This window comes from Lactuca saligna, chromosome 1 (genome assembly GCF_052625555.1).
Source record: "Lactuca saligna cultivar CGN05327 chromosome 1, ASM5262555v1, whole genome shotgun sequence".
In the NCBI taxonomy this organism is placed as follows: domain Eukaryota; kingdom Viridiplantae; phylum Streptophyta; class Magnoliopsida; order Asterales; family Asteraceae; genus Lactuca; species Lactuca saligna.
Genome location: NC_136417.1, coordinates 153,202,422 through 153,222,664, shown reverse-complemented (window position 1 = coordinate 153,222,664; position 20,243 = coordinate 153,202,422). Strand labels below are relative to the sequence as shown.

General features: G+C 37.1%; 2 protein-coding genes across 2 annotated transcripts; both read right to left on the bottom strand.

The window, feature by feature from the left end:
- Nucleotides 1-2,344: 2,344 nt before the first annotated feature.
- Nucleotides 2,345-3,426, bottom strand: LOC145012740 (uncharacterized). Its single transcript, XM_078971529.1, has 2 exons — nt 3,052-3,426; nt 2,345-2,944 (listed from the first exon to the last, which is right to left on the bottom strand). The coding sequence occupies exons 1-2, from the start codon at nt 3,424-3,426 to the stop codon at nt 2,345-2,347; spliced, it is 975 nt and encodes a 324-aa protein (XP_078827655.1).
- An 8,903-nt stretch (nt 3,427-12,329) lies between these two features.
- Nucleotides 12,330-12,833, bottom strand: LOC145012729 (uncharacterized). The gene has a single exon (XM_078971517.1). It carries the CDS (start codon nt 12,831-12,833, stop codon nt 12,330-12,332), a length of 504 nt encoding a protein of 167 aa, XP_078827643.1.
- Between the last annotated feature and the right edge of the window lie 7,410 nt (nt 12,834-20,243).

The window sequence follows — 20,243 nt, the reverse complement described above, 5'->3', positions numbered from 1 at the left end:
TCGACACCCGACTTACCTAAGCTATACTGTAATCTGACTAGGTACACTGCCTATAAGTGCATAGTTAGTCTAAGTTTGTTAGGTTATAAATATTAAAATTAATGGGTACTTTCGTGCACATCAAGTTTTTGGCCAAGTTTTTGGCGCCGTTGCCGGGGAACGGCTTGTCATTAATTTATTTTATTTGATTATTCGTTATTTGTTTTTAGTTAGTTTTCATTTTTTTAGTTTGATTTTCGATGATATCTTTTCACTTGTCGGGAAGGTTCTTGTTTTTATTTGCAGGAATTTGGGATTGTACACATTGCTTGACCTTACTTTTTGCATGGGTTTCGAGAATGAAAGCGATTAGGGAATTCTTGACCTGCTTAGCCTACTACTTTGTTGATTTGTCCAACCCAATCCATGAAGCGTAGTATAGCAAGGCGTATTGTGGTGGTTAAGTGGAAGACCGAGCTCTTGCTGTTCTTGACTAGTTAGGTCACTTCTTGTTCCGCTTCTAGTTAATGGTGCAAGGAAAAAAAAGGAAATATTCTAACGGGTCCCGAAAGTGGGTGTTTTCGCAAACCAATTCTTGCATGCAAAGGTTTTTGATCAAGTCCCTAAATTTGGAAGTGTTTTGTGCTTGGTTTGCATATTTAGATGAATTTTGGAAGTGTTTTGTGCTTGGTTTGCATATTTAGAGGGTGTGCACAGCCTAAGCATGTGCTTGGGCCATAAACCCTCTTCCAAGTCCCTAAATTTGATGATTCAAGGCTCAAACACTTTTAGGTTTAACCCAAACTAGTTTTTAAGTCTAAAGGGAGGAGTTTTGGCATTTTTGGCACCATTTTAGGTGTTTACGGCCTAAGGAGCTTCTTAGGCCGTGAACTCCTTTCTATTGGATTTCTTCAATGATTTTTGGGTTAAAAAACAATTCAATGATGTCTAGAACAAGTTAGGGTAAGAGAACATAAGTTTTAGAGGCGGAAACTTTTGGTTTTTGGGCGAAAACGAGTTAGAGAGAGAGAGTGTAGAGAGAGAAAGTGGGTCTAGTGTGGTAAAAGGTTTCTATGGAGTGTACACCGTCCTTTATATAAGGCTTGGGTTTTGTACCCGGTATACGACTACCCGATACCTATGTTTAACGAGGTTTAAACTTTTTACCCGGTTAAATGGTCGTAATTAAAAATAAATTTTTTTCCAATAAAATGGAAAGATAATTTACTTGTTTTTATTTATTTTATTACGACGTTATTGACATAAAACACAAATAAATAAAACATTTATTTATTTGTCGACCCCAATTTAACGGAACTTTTATAAAATAGAATACTCTATTAACGGAAATGGGTTATAATGACATAATAAATTTTGGGATGTCACAATAGTTGATATGACATCGCCTCGAGAATGGACAGCCAGGCTAATCGGCATCATAGTAAGAAACTAATTTCCGGCCTCCTTGTCGGGGTATCAAAATGCCTTAACCTGTAGATTCTTTTAAGTACCTTAAAACACGAGTAACAACATTCATATGGTTTTGTCGAGGATCGGAGAGAAATTGGTTTAACACGTTTACGGAGTATGTGATGTTCGGATGTGTAGCTTGCAAATACAACAATCGACCGACCAAGCATCTGTACTTGCCAGCATCAACTTTCCGCACTTCTTAATTATTGTCAAGTTTGGCGTTTTGTTCCATGGGAAGCCACTTGGATGAAATCCTTGTAACCCACTGTCTTCCAAGATGTCCATGGTATATTTTCGTTGACTAAGAACTAAACCCTCCTTTGTACAAGCCACTTCTATACCCAAAAAAACTTCAAGGTGCCAAGGTCTTTAATGTTAAATCTTTTATGAAGTTGAGACTTGGTGTATTGAATCATGTGCATGTTATTTCCAACCACTATCACATCATCAACATAGATCAAAACTGCCACAAAAAATGCATTTTTATTATACACAAACAATGAGTAATCTGCCTTGGACTGAGTGAAACCGTGCTCTAACAAAGTATGCGTGAGCTTATTGTACAAATTGTGTGATGTTTACTTAAATCCGTACATAGACTTTTTGAGACGGAAAACGTGGGTATCATTGTCTTTTGAGAACCCATGCAGAAGCTTCATGTATACCTCCTCGTTGAGATCACCATGTAAGAACGCATTTTTGATGTCTAATTGGTGTATAATCCAGTCTTTCTTTATTGGAAAGGTAGGGAGAGTTTGTATTGTTACCAATTTTGCAACAGGTGCAAAGGTGTCGTGGTAGTCCACACCTTCCCTCTGCGTAAATCCCTTCGCTACAAGCCTAGCTTTGTAACGCTTGATCTCGTCGTTTGGTTTATATTTATCTTGTACACCTATTTAGAATCTATTGCCTTCTTCTCATCAGGTAATGATTCTAGAGACCACGTTCGATTTTCATCAAGTGCCTTGATTTCTGGTTTCATGGCATCTTTCCATTTTTCATCTTGTGAAGCCTGGAAGAAGGTTTTGGGCTCATCGTGTGATGTGATGCCCGCAAGAAAACTTTTGTGAATCTTATAAAACTTGTCATAAGACATATAGTAAGCTATAGGATGTACCGTGGAAGGGACTTGATCAGAGCTTGGGTGCGCATGGTTGACAGAAGGTGGGATGTTTATTACAAAATCCTTGAAATGAGCTGGTTGAACCTTGGTCTGTTGAGATGCACGGCCCAAATAATTATGATTTTGATGCAATGTGTTAGCATCATCATGTAGTGGGTTGCTATTGATTTCCTGAGCTTGTGTCGTATCACCAGGTGGACTTATAGGCTCATTATCTTGCATGGATGAGTTCAAACCGTCGGTCACATCTTCTTCAAGAAATGTACTGGGATCATCTTGTATAGGCTTATCATCATGCCACAAATTGTTCTCTGTATCGTGCTTATGCCCATCAATTTTTTGATATTCATCAATGATCTCGTTTTCTCCCTGATCAACATTCTCTTTATAACAGGAAATTGGAAAAACAATTTCTATAAACTTCACATCTCGGCTAACGGTGATTTTTCATTTTTCTAAACTATAGATTTTATAACCTTTTGTACCAAAAGGGTATCCCAAAAATACACCTGCCTTTCCTCACAAGAAAATCTATCTCCTTTTGTTTCGGTGTTCAAGAAATAAGTCAAACAACCTAGAACACGCATGTGCTCATAAGGAGGTTCATTTCCATACACTATCTCAAATGGTGTTTTGTATTTGATTACCTTGGATGGTAACCTATTGATGATGCATGCAACTGTTAGGGCGTATTCCCCCCAAAACCTTATGGGCAACTTTCCTTCAAACCTTAAAGTGCGTGCTATCTCCAAAAGGTATCTATGCTTTCTCTCCACAACCCCATTTTGTTGTGGGATGTATGGACATGTTGTCTCGATCTTAATGCCATGATCGGCATAAAATTTTCTCATGTGATTGGAGGTGAACTCCCCTCCATTGTCACATCCGAGTCATTTTATATTCTTTTGGAATTGCGTTTGGATGAGGTTATAAAAACTGATCAAGTAGTCACTTGCCTCGTATTTATATTTGATTATGTAAATCCAAACTTCTTGACTATAACCATCGACCATAGTGAGGAAATAACTTCCATGTGTAAGAGAAAAGGTTCTATAGCCACCCCAAATATCACAATGAATCATATCAAAACAACCATTTGTTTTTATTGTACTTGTTGGAAAAGGGAGTGCAGTTAATTTAGCTCTCAAACATGAATCACAAAAAACATCCTTAGAATTATAACTAAAATCCTTACATAAAGAAATATGAGATAATTTTTTATTCAATGGGTGACCAAGTCTTTTATGCCATTGATTTCAGGTAGTAACTGCCATAGCCTTCTGATCTTCTTGCATGATCCCCAATTAGTAAAGTCCACAAATACACTTACCTATTCCAATCAATTCCCTCGTCCTCAAGCCTTGTATGACAAAGAAATCTAGGAAGAGAGTGATGGCACATTTCAAATCTTTCGTTAGTTGACTAACAGATAGAAGGTTACATTTTAAATTTGGTATATATAGAACTCCTTCAATTTTGATCCCCCCTTTATAATTGAGTTCACCATTTCCTTTTATATTAACGGTTTAACCATTGGGGATGGTGACTAGTAATTCTTTACCTCCAGTTGTAAGGTTTTAAAGAGACTCGCGATTATCGGTCATACATCCGTTTGCCCCTGAATCGATTATCCAGTCACTTTCATTATTAGATTTACATCTCACTTTTTCCTTTGGAGTGTTATGTTGTATTAGTGTCTAAGTCCATAACTATTTTGGTATGTACTTGACCCGATTGTGCATGGTCCTTTTGGGTTCCCTTCACACTGGTGACTAGACATGATGATTGTTGAGGAGAGAGGCTGGTTTATTGTTAAGAATAATAAATTAGGGTATAAATATGATTTATTAATATATTATATGAATAATATATTAATGTGGAATCATATTATTAATTAGTATTTAATCAGAAATTAATTTAGAAGTAATTTTGGGATTAAAGGAACTGACTGAAAGTGTAGGGGCTATTTTGTAATTATTCAATAGTTGAGGCTTTGGGCTATTGGATCACCTTTATTAAGGATTGAACGAAAATCCTAGAAGGATCTAGGAGTTTTCGTCCAAGGGCTTAAGGAAAGGAGTCCATGGACATGCTTAGGCCCTAAGCTAAGGAATTAGGGTTTACACCTTAAAACCCTAGTTAGCCTTAAGTATAAATAGCACCCTAAGGCACTAAGATTTCGTCCAACCCTTGGGGAAACCTAAAAGGGATGAAATCTAGGGTAAGATACCCTTCTCTCCTCTCTCCCATATTCATCCTTTCACCTAGTGTGTTTGTGAGCCATTAGAGGTACTACACTTATGGTACTTGCTTTCAAGAGCTAAGGAGATTCAAGGAACTAGTTGTTATTTCTATATAACAACAAAAGGTATGTATTCTAATTTTATATATGAATTTCAAAAATTATAGTAGCATGCCAGGTTTCTTTTTGTGTTCATAAAGATGTATAACTAATAGTGAAAACATAAATCCAATTCTAGGGTAGCATGCACACATAGGATTGTTTGAATTAAACCCATCAGTGGTATCAGAGCCATTGGTTTTGGTTTTCTAATAGCTTTTATTCAAATGTATGAACTTGACAAATTAGGGTTTATAGCCAATAAACCCTAGGAGGCTATAGATTTCAAGATTAGGGTTTCCTAACCCTAATTTGCGAAAATATCATGAAAAGGTTTTATGAATCCTTTCCATTAGTTCAAGATTTCGAAATCTAGGGTTTGCAAACCCTTACATTTCGAGATTAGCCTCCTTCCCCAAGATAAGATCCTAAATTTTAGGGATTTGGATAATCCCATATCTTGTAATTATCTTTTAATTGTTAAATATGGTAATTAAAGATCTTGAATTATCCCATCCCTTATTTTCGAGATTTAGAGAGGGATTCAAGGGATTAGGATATCTTAAATGTATAAATGGTAATTATCCTCATGATCTAGATAATCCCTTGTGATTTAATAATTTAAATTAATTGTTTAATTTATGGTAATTATTAAATCAAGAGTTTTAATATTTAAAATTTTAATTTAAATGTCTTAAATTCGAAAATTTTAAGTGAGATTAAAACCTAATTGTTTTGAAGAGTTTCAAAACTTGCCCTCCAGTTTTGGAATTTAAATTGTTGATTAAAAGTTAATTTTGAAAGTCTAAATTCCAAATTCCTAATTTTGAAAGGTTCAAATTACACCCTTATGGTTTTATTAAATTAATTAAGTATATAATTAAAAGAAAGCTAATAAATCCATAATGATTTTGGTTAATTAAAAGTCTAATTTAAACCACCTGGTATTTTAAATGTGTAAAATACACCCTTATACTATGTATAACATTAAAAGTTTAATATTATATACGTATAACTAAAATGCTAGTCTTACCGTTAGTAGGCATCATTCACGAAGCCGATCTATAAGGGGGGTACAAGGTTATGGCCTATAAAATGGTCGTTTAATGGGTGTCCACTCTCACCCACCGCTTCCTTGATTGGTGGAGGGTCGTTAGCCGAATGGGTAGGATAGGGCAAACCCTTTCCATTAAAAGTATAATGAAGTATAAAGTAACTAAAAAAAGTTTTACAAAATTCCCAATCTTTGTCACTTTAGGCAAAAGTCAATTGATGCAATTCCATGAAATTACACTTTGTGCCCTTGCGAAGACGTAAGGGGAGTGTGTGTGGTTAACCGGCACACTAAATGGTTCTAAGAAAAGGTAGCAAAGGGTGACTCGATTTTTGTCATAGTTCAGTGGGGCATGTGTGGTTAACCGGCACATCGAATAGGTGACTGTAACATGTGGGGGCACCATGTAAGTTTGCATGGTTATTCACACCCGCTTTGTGATCCTTGGCATCCTTGTCACAAACTAGAGGGGCATATCAAGATTTAAACATGCCATTGAAAAGTTCAATGAATCTCAAAGGATCTAGGAGTTTTCATAGATTTAAAACTTAAATTTCTTTTTGGTTTTCATGGTGGAAATTGGTAAATCGTCATTTACTCACCTTCAAATACTCTGCAACTAGATTACGGAATCCCTTTTCTAGGTTGTAGCATATTGTGTTGGGTCCTAGCCATGATATCTCATTTGGGTGATTTATTAAGGACTCAATGAATCAACTAACTTGCATTTAGTTTCTCCCATTTTGTAGATGTCAAAGTATGACAACTATGGTATTCCCAAATCCCGTGGAACAAGTTTTCCACATGAAGATTATATTCCACGATTCGATTGAGGAACAAGAGATCATGCTTCACTTCCTCCACCTCCTCCAATTATTCTCCTTAACCCACATGTTCTAAGGCTTGAAAAATTCAAGCTCACTCAAGCCCTTTTGACAAGTAAACATGGGAAACCTGTGTGTGTACACGTCTTAGAGATGAAGTCACACATTGAAAAGTTAAGGATGTTGGGTGTCGAGATTTCAGGTAAGTTGGCTGTTGACTTGGTTCTCCAGTCGCTTCCTGAATCATATAGTGATTTCGTAAGAGAGTACTATACGATGGATCATGACGTGACCCTCATTGATTTGACCTATTTGCTTATAGCTGCTGAATCAGAAATGATTTGGCGAGCTGGTCAAGCAAATTTGTCTGGCAAATAAAACTCCCAAACTTCAATGGATATTGAAAATGGTGACATTGGAGATCCGAAAAAGGTAGATTCTGAGATAGTTCCATGTGCCATTCCAAGGGAATCCATTTTCTTTTATTGCCAAGAGAAGGGGCATTAGAGATGAAGCTGCCCTATTTACCTGAGAGATCTAAGAGACGGGAGAGTCAAACTGTATGGCTCTGCTTTAGGTAAATTCCATTAACTAACTCTTTTAAGTTCCTATTCTAGATTCTTAATACATGATGTGATAAGATTACATTTGATGTTTTGTAGAATCGAAGAAAAGAGAGGAAACTTAAGGGAAGAAGTGAGCGGAATCTAATCGTGAAGAAATGCATTTCAATCGCATTACTTGAAGATTAGATTCTTGAGCTACTACTTAGAGTTAGAATAAGAGTGCTAAGAAATATGTATTAGCATAGTTTTTCAACGAATTGCATTGTAAGGACAAATTTTTCCGCAATAAAATAAAATTTTGATTTTATATTATTTATTTATCCTTGCGATGGCTTGTACGAAAAATTGATTTTTTTTAATGTCTCTATTATTAGAAATAATGGCTTTGATTCTTAATTATGTGGAAATGTCGAGAATTTACCACATAGGGAGAGTTTCTCATCACCCAAGTTTCAATTCGACAAAAACTTGGAATCGTGCAACTTGGTTGCATGATGAATGAGAAATTTCATATTTGGAAATTAGACTAATTCGTTGACAAAGTGTCAAGTGAAGGACTAGGAGATCGAGTACACAAAGTTGTGTGTTAATCAAGTCCACCACAAGAGTAAAAAATATATTCGTCATGATTTACTAAAGGTTTAGTAAATATGGTTACACTTATAAGATTAAGTGTAATTCTGAATTGATTGAAAGAGTTTAAATCAATAGCAAAACGAATAAGAAGAATTGAGTAGGCAGAAAGATAAAAGTTTCTCTATTCTAAGAAGAAACGAGAGTACCTTTTATTATTTTTTATGATAGGTCTTAATGATTAAGAACCATATCTCAATTGATCCTCTAAGTAAGTCTTAGTACAATTGTATGTCTGATAAAAGGAATCAAGAATTGAAGAAATGGTTAAATCAAGAAGTCAATCATACTTTGTTCCAAAACAAGTCTTAGAGCTAACATTGTGACATTGATTGACAAGTCTTAAGAAGGTTTATAACATTCACCAAATGTGGAAAGTTGTGATGTCTTGGATAAGACAAAGACCAGCTAGGACCAATTTTGTGAAGTGTGTTGTCTTGATAAAAGCTACACTAACTTTTGAATATTTGTTTCTCGAGAAATGTTTATTGGCAAGAGAATCTTATATGTCAAGGAGTCAGTGGGAGTCTTAATGGTCTTGAAAGGTTTCAAGAACAAATCAAGAATAAACCTTATCGATCATCACTAGCACACGACTTGAGGTTTATAACCTATCGTGTTGACGTTATTTTGTTTCTGTGCCACTCTAATTGAGTTAATTATGCATGTGAGTTCTATGAGTTCTCATTTGAAAGCATAAAAGGAAAGGACCTTGGTCAATGAAAAGTACATTGATAGGAAAGGGTGAGCTGCTTAACTAATTGGAAGACATGGTGGGCACTCGTGTTACCATAAGGCAAGAAATCAAGATTAAGAGTTCGGTCCATATGAGTTTGGATTTGTCTCAAACTTTGGTTTTGATAAATTCACATGGATAGGAACACATACACCATTAAAATCTAAGTGTCATAAGATTCCCTCCTTCATGAAAATCACTGTGAGGAAATGCTTTCACTAAAAGAGATTTTAAGAAGATAGTGATTGTGAAAATTGCATTCTTAAATTCGATTATGGTTATGGTATCCCTTTCCATGATTCGAATTGTGAGATTTGGCAATTAGTCTAAATTGTTTAGACACACATATGAGCTATCTAAGGCAAAGGTGTATAAGCTTAGATAAAGGATTATCAAAGCATTAGATATTAGAAATATGAACTTAAGAAATTCAATAGATATTGTTTTTCTGGAAGTTAAGTTGTTTTCTGAATACATGTCAAAGCTAGTGGGAGCATAAGAGTTATGCTTATATGATAATAATCATCAGGATAGTAGGAGCATAAAAGTTGTTCTTGTATGATTATTATGGCAAGTATTGCAAGTTAGCAATATTAATTATAGAAAACAAGACTTATACTTTGCAAAGTCGCAGGGGTTGAAAGGTTGTTTTGCTATAATTAAGGGAGAGAATATTATGCTTCATTTCAAATCTAAAGGCTTAGGTTGTGGAATGTTAATAAATTTAGTCAAGGATACATAGTGCGTTCTCAAAATTTCGATTATGATTATGGCATCCCTCTTCATAGTTCGAATTGTGAGAACGTGACATTAAATGTTATGGCATAAGATTGATAAAGTATCGTATCTTTATGTAAGACATTATGCATCGTGTCCCATACGCTTCGGGTATAGGATCGATTGCAAGTGCTATAATATTTGACCATTCTAAAATTTTCCAAATGTCTAGCGCATTTAAAGGGAAAAAGGACAATAATCAGTTTTGACTAAGATAATTAAACAACTATCAAAGGACGATCCAAAGCTCGCTGAGGATTGGTCGCTTGGGAGTAGTTGGAAGTATGGTATTGGATGGAACCAATCGACATTATTATGAATAGATATTATATTAAGAATGAGTTTTCATATGGAAAATATGGAAATGTTTCCATATTGGGAGTTGGATATTGAGAATCTGTATCCAGATTAGAAACTTTTATGCAAGAAAGGATGTTCAAAGGAATGTACTTTGAGTGAGAGACATCCTATCTATAGAATTGTTTCTCATTGAGATTGGCAAAGTCTTGATGATTTTGAGCTATGACATTACGAAAGAATCATTGCATAAAATGTTAGAATCTAGCATAAGTAACAAGAATTTGATTTTCTTACACTTGTAATAGGGATTGGAGTTGTGAAATGAGCATGATTGGAAATGTGTTCATTTGATCTATTTCACAAAGAAAGGACCACAGGTAAACATTGTGTGCATGCTAAGAGCATGGGACAAGTGTAGTAAAAATTCAAGTAAGAAGTTGATTACCTGAAATAACAAATAATGAGTAATCGATATGGTGATAAATAAAAGGTGTTTTATTTATACTCAAGGGTTTGGGGCCATATGGGATTAGTATTAATCTTGTGTTTCACTTTGCATGTTTTGACATCCTGAATAATTATATTGGTTCAGAACAATCAAATTATTCGAACGGACCACAATCGTTCATATGTTGGAAGTAGGTATGAATGAAGACTATCATGAATTGGTTTGTAGATTTTCTAAAGTGTATTAGACATAGCAAAGGTTAGCTGCAACGTTCATGAGTGCTTATGAATATGATTTCAGCATTGGATTAAACACATGCTCACTTGGATCACTTCATGGATTTTATCACGAGTGATTGGTGAGACAATAATATCTTATATTCTTGAAACTGAGATGTGTGAGTTGTATCTTGCGAGTCAGTTACACATTGATAATATGTAAACGCACCAGTAACTTGGTGTCATAAAACATATTGTTGTGTGTGATTCGGTAAGTGAGTGCAAGCAAGCATTGAATCAAAGTTTATCCATTCCCTTTATCCAAAGTAGGATGAAAGCGATATCTGTGGGCCCCTTGATGATTTAGTGATGACACCTAAGTGCTTGGCCAAGCCGGGACTAATTTGATGTATTCAATTGTAGTCTGTTGTCAGTCGTCATAAATCGGAAATCGGGAAACAACACATAGACAGAGAGAATGATTTAAATCCATGTGTCACTCTATATGATGTCTATAATGGAGGAATATATGATCCCTTATCTAAAGGATGCGTATCTGATAAGATCAGAGTTGACAGCAGCTTTTGAAAGCTACGATTGTTAATCAGGATCTAAGGTTATACGCAGAATAGTTATTAGACTTAACCAAGTGGGAGACTGTTGGATTAGTGTCTAAGTCCTTAACTATTTTGGTATGTACTTGACCCGATTGTGCATCGTCCTTTTGGGTTCCCTTCACACCGGTGACTAGACAGGATGATTGTTGAGGAGAGAGGCTGGTTTATTGTTAAGAATAATAAATTAGGGTATAAATATGAGTTATTAATATATTATATGAATAATATATTAATTTGGAATCATATTATTAATTAGTATTTAATCAGAAATTAATTTAGAATTAATTTTGGGATTAAAGGAACTGACTGAAAGTGCAGGGGCTATTTTCTAATTATTTAATAGTTGAGGCTTTGGGCCATTGGATCACCTTTATTAAGGCTTGAACGAAAATCCTAGAAGGATCTAGGAGTTTTCGTCCAAGGGCTTAAGGAAAGGAGTCCATGGACTTGCTTAGGCTCTAAGCTAAGGGATTAGGGTTTACACCTTGAAACCCTAGTTAGCCTTAAGTATAAATAGCACCCTAAGGCACTAAGATTTCGTCCAACCCTTGGGGAAACCTAAAAGGGATGAAATCTAGGGTAAGATACCCTTCTCTCCTCTCTCCCATATTCATCCTTTCACCTAGTGTGTTTGTGAGCCATTAGAGGTACTACACTTATGGTACTTGCTTTCAAGAGCTAAGGAGATTCAAGGAACTAGTTGTTATTGCTATATAACAACAAAAGGTATGTATTCTAATTTTATATATGAATTTCAAAAATTATAGTAGCATGCCAGGTTTCTTTTTGTGTTCATAAAGATGTATAACTAATAGTGAAAACATAAATCCAATTCTAGGGTAGCATGCACACATAGGATTGTTTGAATTAAACCCATCATGTTATTGGTTCTATCGTCATTGTTCTTGCCAGATACTTTGAGAAACATCTCATATTTTTGGTCGGTCAATCCTGGTGTCTTGTAGATACCTATTTTAGCCATGATTGCCTTCGGCTTTATCGTCTCCTTCTTTCCTTTTCTCGGCCACCAGTCCGGGTAGCCGAGAAGCTTGAAACATCCGTCTCTAACTTGTCCATCTCTTCGACAGAACGTGTAGTGCACTGATTTGTTGTTGGGTCTTCTCTTGTCAGTATTTTTCCAACTCCTTTTGCGGTTCTGGTTCTCACGGCTAACTTGTTGCGAAGTATGAAAAGCTGCCACATCAGGAGTGGCTGTAATTTTCCTTCCAGCAACAATGTTTCACTGCTGCTCATCCTCTGCTGCCATGTGGTATGCTGTTCCAATGTATGTTCTTGGCTTTGAAGAAAGTATTTGGGTTATCATAACCAAAAACTCAGCATCAAGACCCATCAAAAACTCATAGAGCCTTTCCTTTTCCTTGAGTTTCGTGATCTTCTTCCCGATATTGCAACTACATCCATTGCATTTACATCGTGGTGTGGGTAAGACAAAATCTATGTCATCCCATATACTTCTTAGTTTGGTATAGTAGTCTGAAATTGAAGTTCCTTTTTGGCGTGTCTGCGTGATGGATTGTTTGACTTCATATCCTCTTTGAGCAATTTCCTTCCTGAATCTTTCAAGTAAGTTGTTCCAGAACTCGAGATCCATGTTAGCATACTTCACACTGCTTCGTATTTCCTTTTCCATGGTGGTGGTGAGCCATCCTTTGATCATAGTATCACAGCGCATCCATGTCATATATTTGTCATCACTTTTTTGCGGGTTTAAGAAGAGAGCCATCAACAAAGCCAATTTTGTCCTTGGCAAACAAAAAATTGGTCATCTCTTGGCTCCAATCATTGAAGTTGTTGTAGGTAAGATTTTCATTTACCTGGAGCTGTTTCGGATTGTCAAAAGGATGCAAGTAATATTGAGAATTTTCATCGATTGGTTATAAATTGGTTTTTGTCACACCCCTAAACCGAAACGGCAGAAACGTTCGGAGGTGGATGAGTTCATGTACAGTATCATAAGAATCGAATAATTGTAATCAAAGCAAACATGACCATTATATTGAAGATATATAATTTACATTGTGTTCGAATCTTTGTTTGTTTGACACCAAAACTATAGCAAAAAAAAAGATGTGACGCCACTATGCTCCGTCTTCTCAAAACCTGTGTGGGTACCTGTCTACTATTTTCCTGAGAATACAAGTGATTTTGAAAGAGTGTCAACTTTTAAGTTGGTGGGTTCATAAGCATTTGGTATGTAAAGGTATATTCTTTGTTCTTTGAAAATGCTAGTGTGTTCTTCCAGAAAATCCAATATTTTCTTTGTATATGTGTTATAGTCTTAGAACCTTAAGACCAAAAAGTATATGTTTTCTACGCTTCAAATTTGTAATACATAGTTTTATTTCTTATAAGTGGTGTGACCCATATCGGTTCCTTCTATGATCACTTAGTGTGTACAAGTTTTATATAATCAATGTCGAATAGACAGTCGAAGAAGTGATTCTGCCCTAAGCCCGCAACCAAATAAGGAACATGAGTTCAGGTGGAATCACACATTCTAAGTCTACATGATCTTAATTATATAAAACCCTAACGTATACACTAAGTAATCATAGATTTAGCGATAAGGGTCTATAAAGACTTACTGGTTTAATAAATATCGATACGTTTAAATATATGTTTCCTGAAATGTCTGTTGTGTTGTACTAGAAAAATAGTGCACTTTAGTTGTATTTGTATGGAACCCTTTTTAAATGTATGTTTCTAGAAATGTAATTTGTGTTGTACTGGAAAATCATGTAATGTAGTTTTATTATTAAGTAAAACTAGTTAAAGGTATGTTTGCCCCGTAAACCAAATGTAAGATTTATATTTCAATAAGACTGTTTGAAAATATATTACTCCGTAAGATGTGTCGTTGTTTTCTCAACGTGAGTTCCTATAACCATACTGTGACCTAGTCGGCCTGATACGAGGTTCTTTATGCGTCATAATGTTAAAGATATTTGTCACACCAGACCTACCAGTCCAACTGTAGCTAACAGTCAGGGTGTGGGATTATCATATAGATCTCTACACAAATATCTCATTCTCCCTATAAGAGACTCTAGTTATAAGTCAGGACTCTTGTCGGTACTTAGCTAACTACTTGAAGACGTGTCTCACAAATTTATTGCTTCAACGAGTATACAAGTAATGAAATGAATAACCCTTTAGTAAATGAAAATGTAATACCCTTTAGTAAATGAAAATGTAACTTTTCCATAGAAATTTGTAAGTGTATAAATACTGTATAAATGACCCATAAACTATACCTATTATAGTTTATAATGTATGTTCTATTGAAACGAAAAAATTTTGTATTTTAACAACTTTGCATGTAAGAGTTTATAAGTTTGGTAGTAATGTTATTTAGCATTTTTTACGTAATAAAATATAAGAAAACATAAGAAATGATTTGTATATTTACACAAGTATTTTTGTGTTTCACTTGTATCCCTCCCCCTAAAACATAGAAAAATCTTGGTAAATGTGGGGGTATAAACTCACCTCGAACGCGTTCTTGGTTGGATAACAAAGTGAAGCGATGATCTTCGAGTTATAATACGTAGATATGGATGTGTCCTAATTTGTTTTAAACACATAATATATGTGAAAGTTAGATACTAACAAATAAAGTGATAAATAACACTAGAATATTTATACATGGATTACTTACTATGATTCCTTAGGATCAAGGGAAAAAAATTTCTCCTAGGGAAATGTTTGAAGAGGATTTTGGAAATGTATGAAGGTAAGGTTTTAATCATTGAGAGAAATGTGTTGAAAATGTTTAACTGGGAAGTGTTGAATGAGTCTTAAAATCGTGATTAATCTAGGAAAGGAAAAGATAAGATGAAATGATGTTTACCTAGGTTAATGTAACTTATCATCTTGAAAACAGTATCCACCTATCAAGTGGCAAAACTACCTAGCTATTTTAGGAGATTTCAGCCTAAATAACTCGGCCGAAATCACCTTGTACATACTCACAAATGTTGATTTTGGTCCTAATGGGCCTTAAAGTAGGTGTTTTCGGTCTTGTGGTGATTCCATGTGCGGTGAATTTGGTCCTTAGCATGTGCTTTTGATTCAAGGATGAGTTTTCGGCCATAGCATGACCTTAGATTCCCAAACCAAAAACTCCAAGATAGGGTGTAAAGTCCATGCTTAATGTCTTATTTATTTGATTTTTGATGACTTATAACTACCATTAGTTAGCCATGTTGACTTTGAAAGATTTATTATGAATATGGTTTCCAAAGTATATATCTATTTATACCAATGATACCTTTTGGGTGTAGATGATCCATTGCAACAAGGTTAAGATGTGGTTTCATCTGTACATAATACACTCTTAGACTTTGTTCGATTCCAAATTTGCCAGTTGTCACATCATCCCCCGTTAGAAGGAATTTTGTCCCAAAATTCTATCTATATTGGTTACTCATGAACTAGGGAAAAGACGTGGTTACTCTTGTTTCATCTGATTTTCTCATTTCCAAGTGAATTCGGGTCCTTGCTTGGCGTTTTAGCGAACCTACATTATTGGTATATGACTTTTGTTCGTTCTCTTGATTTCCATGTCCATGATTTCTACTGGTTCTTCTACAAAGTGTAGACTCTTATTTACCTCAACTTCATCGAGTGGAATTACTAGAGTCTCATCAGACAGATAATGTTTCAGATTGGACATGGAAGATGGGGTGTATGTTAGTGAGTTCCTGCAGTAGTTGGTGTTTGTAAGTTAATGGGCTGATCTCGAAATGGCTTTAGTTGCTCACGGATTTGGCCGATCCCGAAGATGGGGTATATTTCACCTCCTTTATGATCTCTGGGTCGGTGAAGGTGTTTTTGGTATTTGGCTTCTTAGCCTATTGGGAGTTCCTAACTTGACTCCAACTTAGTGGTGATCTATGCTTGTGTCCAGATAGTGCTTCAATAAGAGAGACATTGTTGCTGGGGGGTAGTTACTGTTTGTAAGAGGATTCAACCAGTGGTAGGAGAGCGTCCCATGCTTTGCGAAAGTCTATCACACAGACACGAAGCATAACTTCTAATGTGTGAATGTTTCACTCATTCTAACTGTTTGTTTAGGGATGGTAAGCTATACTCAAAACGAGTTGGGTTTTTCAAAGGCTTCGGTAATGACTGTTAAAAGCGAGGTGAATCGATTGTCCCTTATCTGTAGTAAATGATAGTGGTATACTGTGCAGTCTCACAACCTCATTGTGATACGTTCCTGTCATCTTTTCTATTTCAACTGTTGCTTTGATCGGTAGGAAGTGTATGGGTTTGGCTCATCACTAAATTGATAGGGTGTCCATCCACAGTGTAACACCGTAAATTTCCAAAACAATTTTTTGCATTTATAAAAACATAATTCCTTTGTAAATCATAAAAACATCATTGTTTGAAACTCAATTTATAACATATAACAATCCCAAGATCTCATAGCATAAAAATCCCGTGTGTGTACTGATCAAGCCGGCGCCTTCCTACGATCCTCACTAGTACCTGAAACACATAACACAAAATACTGTAAGCACAAAGCTTAGTGAGTTCCCTAAAATACCACATGTAACACATATTAGCAACTCAAGGCTATAACTATGTGGGTCCGTGCACCCAAACTCCGTCAACCCTCAGGTTCTAACTCTGCAAGCATGCACAGCATAAATCACATAGAAGAATGCAGTGCAACCAACAATATATATATATATATATATATATATATATATATATATATATATATATATATATATATATAAAACACTGTATCACATAACTCTATTTACCTTTTTAAGGTAAAGTATAGTGAGAAGACTCACCTCGCGTATCTCGGTAAATATCTATCTCGAAATAAATGTGATCTAGCCTTCGTCTAATCACACAAAGTAATACACTCATAAATACAACTTAAATCCACCCTAAAGGTCGACAAGGTCAACGGTCAACTTTCACCGGACTCGGCGAGTCTATACGTGTCCACTGACTCCCTTGGATCCTCTCTTGACACGCCGAGTACTTCTCTGACTCGACGAGTTTCACCTGGCATAAATCACGGGGCCACCACAACTCAACTCGCCGAGTCTCAAGAACAACTCGGCAAGTACCGGCTTGACTCAGTCCCCCCCCCCCCTGACTCTCCCCGACTCACTGAGTCGACCCCTCAACTCGACAAGACCATTCGCTGAGTGGTTACGGACAAACTTCATGCTACTCGCCGAGTCTATTCTTCAGACTCAGTGAGTCCATGCCATGCATAAATTCAAACTCACTTCTAAGGTTAGATCTGTTCCATACAGTCATAGATCTGGCCTCCCCAAGCATGATAATCACGTAAAGTCCAAACCTTGGTGCTCAAACAACAACTATTTGCTCCTAAATGATGTTTTAGCCCCATATCTCATAACTCTAGGTCAAAACTCCCATGAATCCTCATAAAGCTTAAGGAATAAAGCTTCTCTGGACCTCTATGGATCCCATCTAAAGCCTCATCACAAATAGGGACGAAATGGACATCAAATCTAACCAACAAAGGGGTCAAGAAACCCTAAACCCTATGTTCATCATAACAACAGAAAAGGGAGCCCAAATATACCTCCAAAATGATGCTCTAAGCTCCAAAATCGAAGGATGTCCACCTCCCCTGCCTCCTCTTAGCTAGAATCTCCTTTTCCTTGCCAAACCAAGCTTCAAAAGTCAATAATGGCCTCTTCTCTCTCCCAAAATGCTCAAAAGCTCTTTAGGGTTTCTCTCTGGGGTTGGTGTGTAACAGCCTAGATCCCCAGGTATCTTTACTTTCATATTTTGATATTCTGTGAGGGGACTCGGCGAGTTGGAGGTCGAACTCGTCGAGTCGGGTCGCGGTTTTGGACGGAGGTTCGCGTCCGGACTCGGCGAATCCAAGGGATGGACTCGACGAGTTCGCGCTGTTTAATGAAACCCTAATTTCCCAGTCCTAAGCCCTATTTAAAGGACCTTATGGCCTTCATTTGCGGCCACCTTGAACCCTAAGTGCACCCATACGACTGAGAGACCTTGTGAGTGTGATAAAAGGCCATTTGTTCATCATTTTGTGAATTATTGCAAGAAAGGAGGGAGAAGATCAAGCTTGAAGAGTTGGGGAGCTTGGATCTGCTTCTATTTCATCAAGGGAACCTTCTTGAGGTAACTTTCAGAGCTAAACTTCGTATTTTGGGTTGATGTGTCAAATCTAGGGTTTCTTCTTGCCTTATTTGGCTTAAATTGGAAGTATGAAAGGTCCCATGGAGATATGGAACCTATATCTGGACCTTAGCAGGTCCAGGAGGCCCCATATGACAAGCTTTATGTCCATTCTTTTGAGTTGGAAGCTAAGGTTGCCTTATTAGAGGTTATTTCTCCAAAATGAGCCTTGTATGCGTTGCATGGCGACCAAGACTGAGACTTTACGTGATAAATGGGCTTGGGAAGGCCAGATCTATGTGTGTATGGAATGGATATGACCGCAAAAGCCAGTTTTAGCTGATGCATGGCATGGACTCGCCGAGTCTGAAGAACAGACTCGACGAGTCGCTTGAAGATTGTCCTTGAGACCACCCAGTGTGTAGTCCTGCCGAGTTGTGGGTGACTCAGTGAGTCACAGTGAGTTAGAAAGGTTTTGACAGGTGGACCGAGTCAAGTTGGGACTCGCCGAGTTGTCCTTACGACTCGGCGAGTTGAGTCGCGATGGCGCTGTGATTCAGGCCCAGGTGGAACTCGTCGAGTTAGGGGAGTACTCGACGTGTCAAAGGGAAAATCCTTGCGAGTTGGTTAAAATGCGTAGACTCGCCGAGTCCCTATAGTGCACTCGCCGAGTCCGGTCAAACGGACCAAAGACTGTTGACCAAGTCAACCTGTGTTGACTTGATAAGGATGGTCAACCTTAGTGGTACAAGTAATAATTATAGATTTATGAAGTCATAGGAGGATTACAGCTCGAGGGTTCGAGCACGAGTGATTCTAGGGTTCACGAATGAGCGAGACATACGAGGTGAGTCTTCTCACTATACTGTACCCGGAAGGGTTTGACTGTGTGACCGGAAGGTCGAATATGATATGAGATATATGCCTTATGTGTGATAAGATATATGCCATGTATGATATGCTTGATTTGGGCCGGAAGGCAACATGTTATGGGCTGGAAGGCGTGGTCATATGGACCGTAAGGTTGACGTGGGTAGGACCGAAAGGTCTACCTAGTCGGGACGGAAGTCCCCTAAGACACATGGACCGGAAGGTCAAGGCTTGGAAAGGCGTACGTGCGTAGGTTGTATTTTGGGGAACTCACTAAGCATTTATGCTTACAGTTGTTGTGTTATGTGTTTCAGGTACTAGCGAGGACCGTGGGAAGGCGCCGGCGTGATCGTACACACACTCGGGGAAACCATTTTGTGATCTTTTGTTATGTAATCGGTCGTGACTAAATTGTTACATTGGAACCTAAACTTATTACTCGATGTTTTGATGATTGTAAAAATGAAAATTTTTTGGTATCGAAATATATGACGTTACAAGTTGGTATCAGAGCCTTGGTTTAAGGGATTCGGGTACACCTTCGGGCGTAACTAAACATAAACCAGGGATTTGAGAAAATTTTAATTAATAAATCAATAAAAAATTTGATAAGTGATTTTGAGACAACCAAAGAAGAAAGAGTGTGTACGGTCAGCCAGCGCCCGAACGGTAAAATCCCCAAAATACTCTTTCAATATGTGTTATGAGATATGATATAATATGATACGCATGCTAGTAGACTAGGTATACATATTAGGACTAGAGTGGCTTGATTTTGTGATGCCTTAGTCTAGGGAAACCTGCTTCTATGAGGTGCTTGAGAGCGAGTGGGTAACTAGTGTATGACAAGAATAGAGTACTCAGGATTCGGGGTTTCGGGAGGAGGACTTGGGGTGAATACCGACGCGGTGTAATTGGTAGTATTGGGCCCATACTACCAAGGACACCGGGTCAGTGGGCAGCCCAAGTAAGAATCCCTAGGTATCGGAGACTGAGTAGGACTACGTTATCGAGTGCGATTATGCCCGATAGAGTCTCCGATATTTTTATGTTGTATTTCAGAGACATCATGGTTGGACCACAACACAGACCTGGTACGAGTGGTGTGACTGAC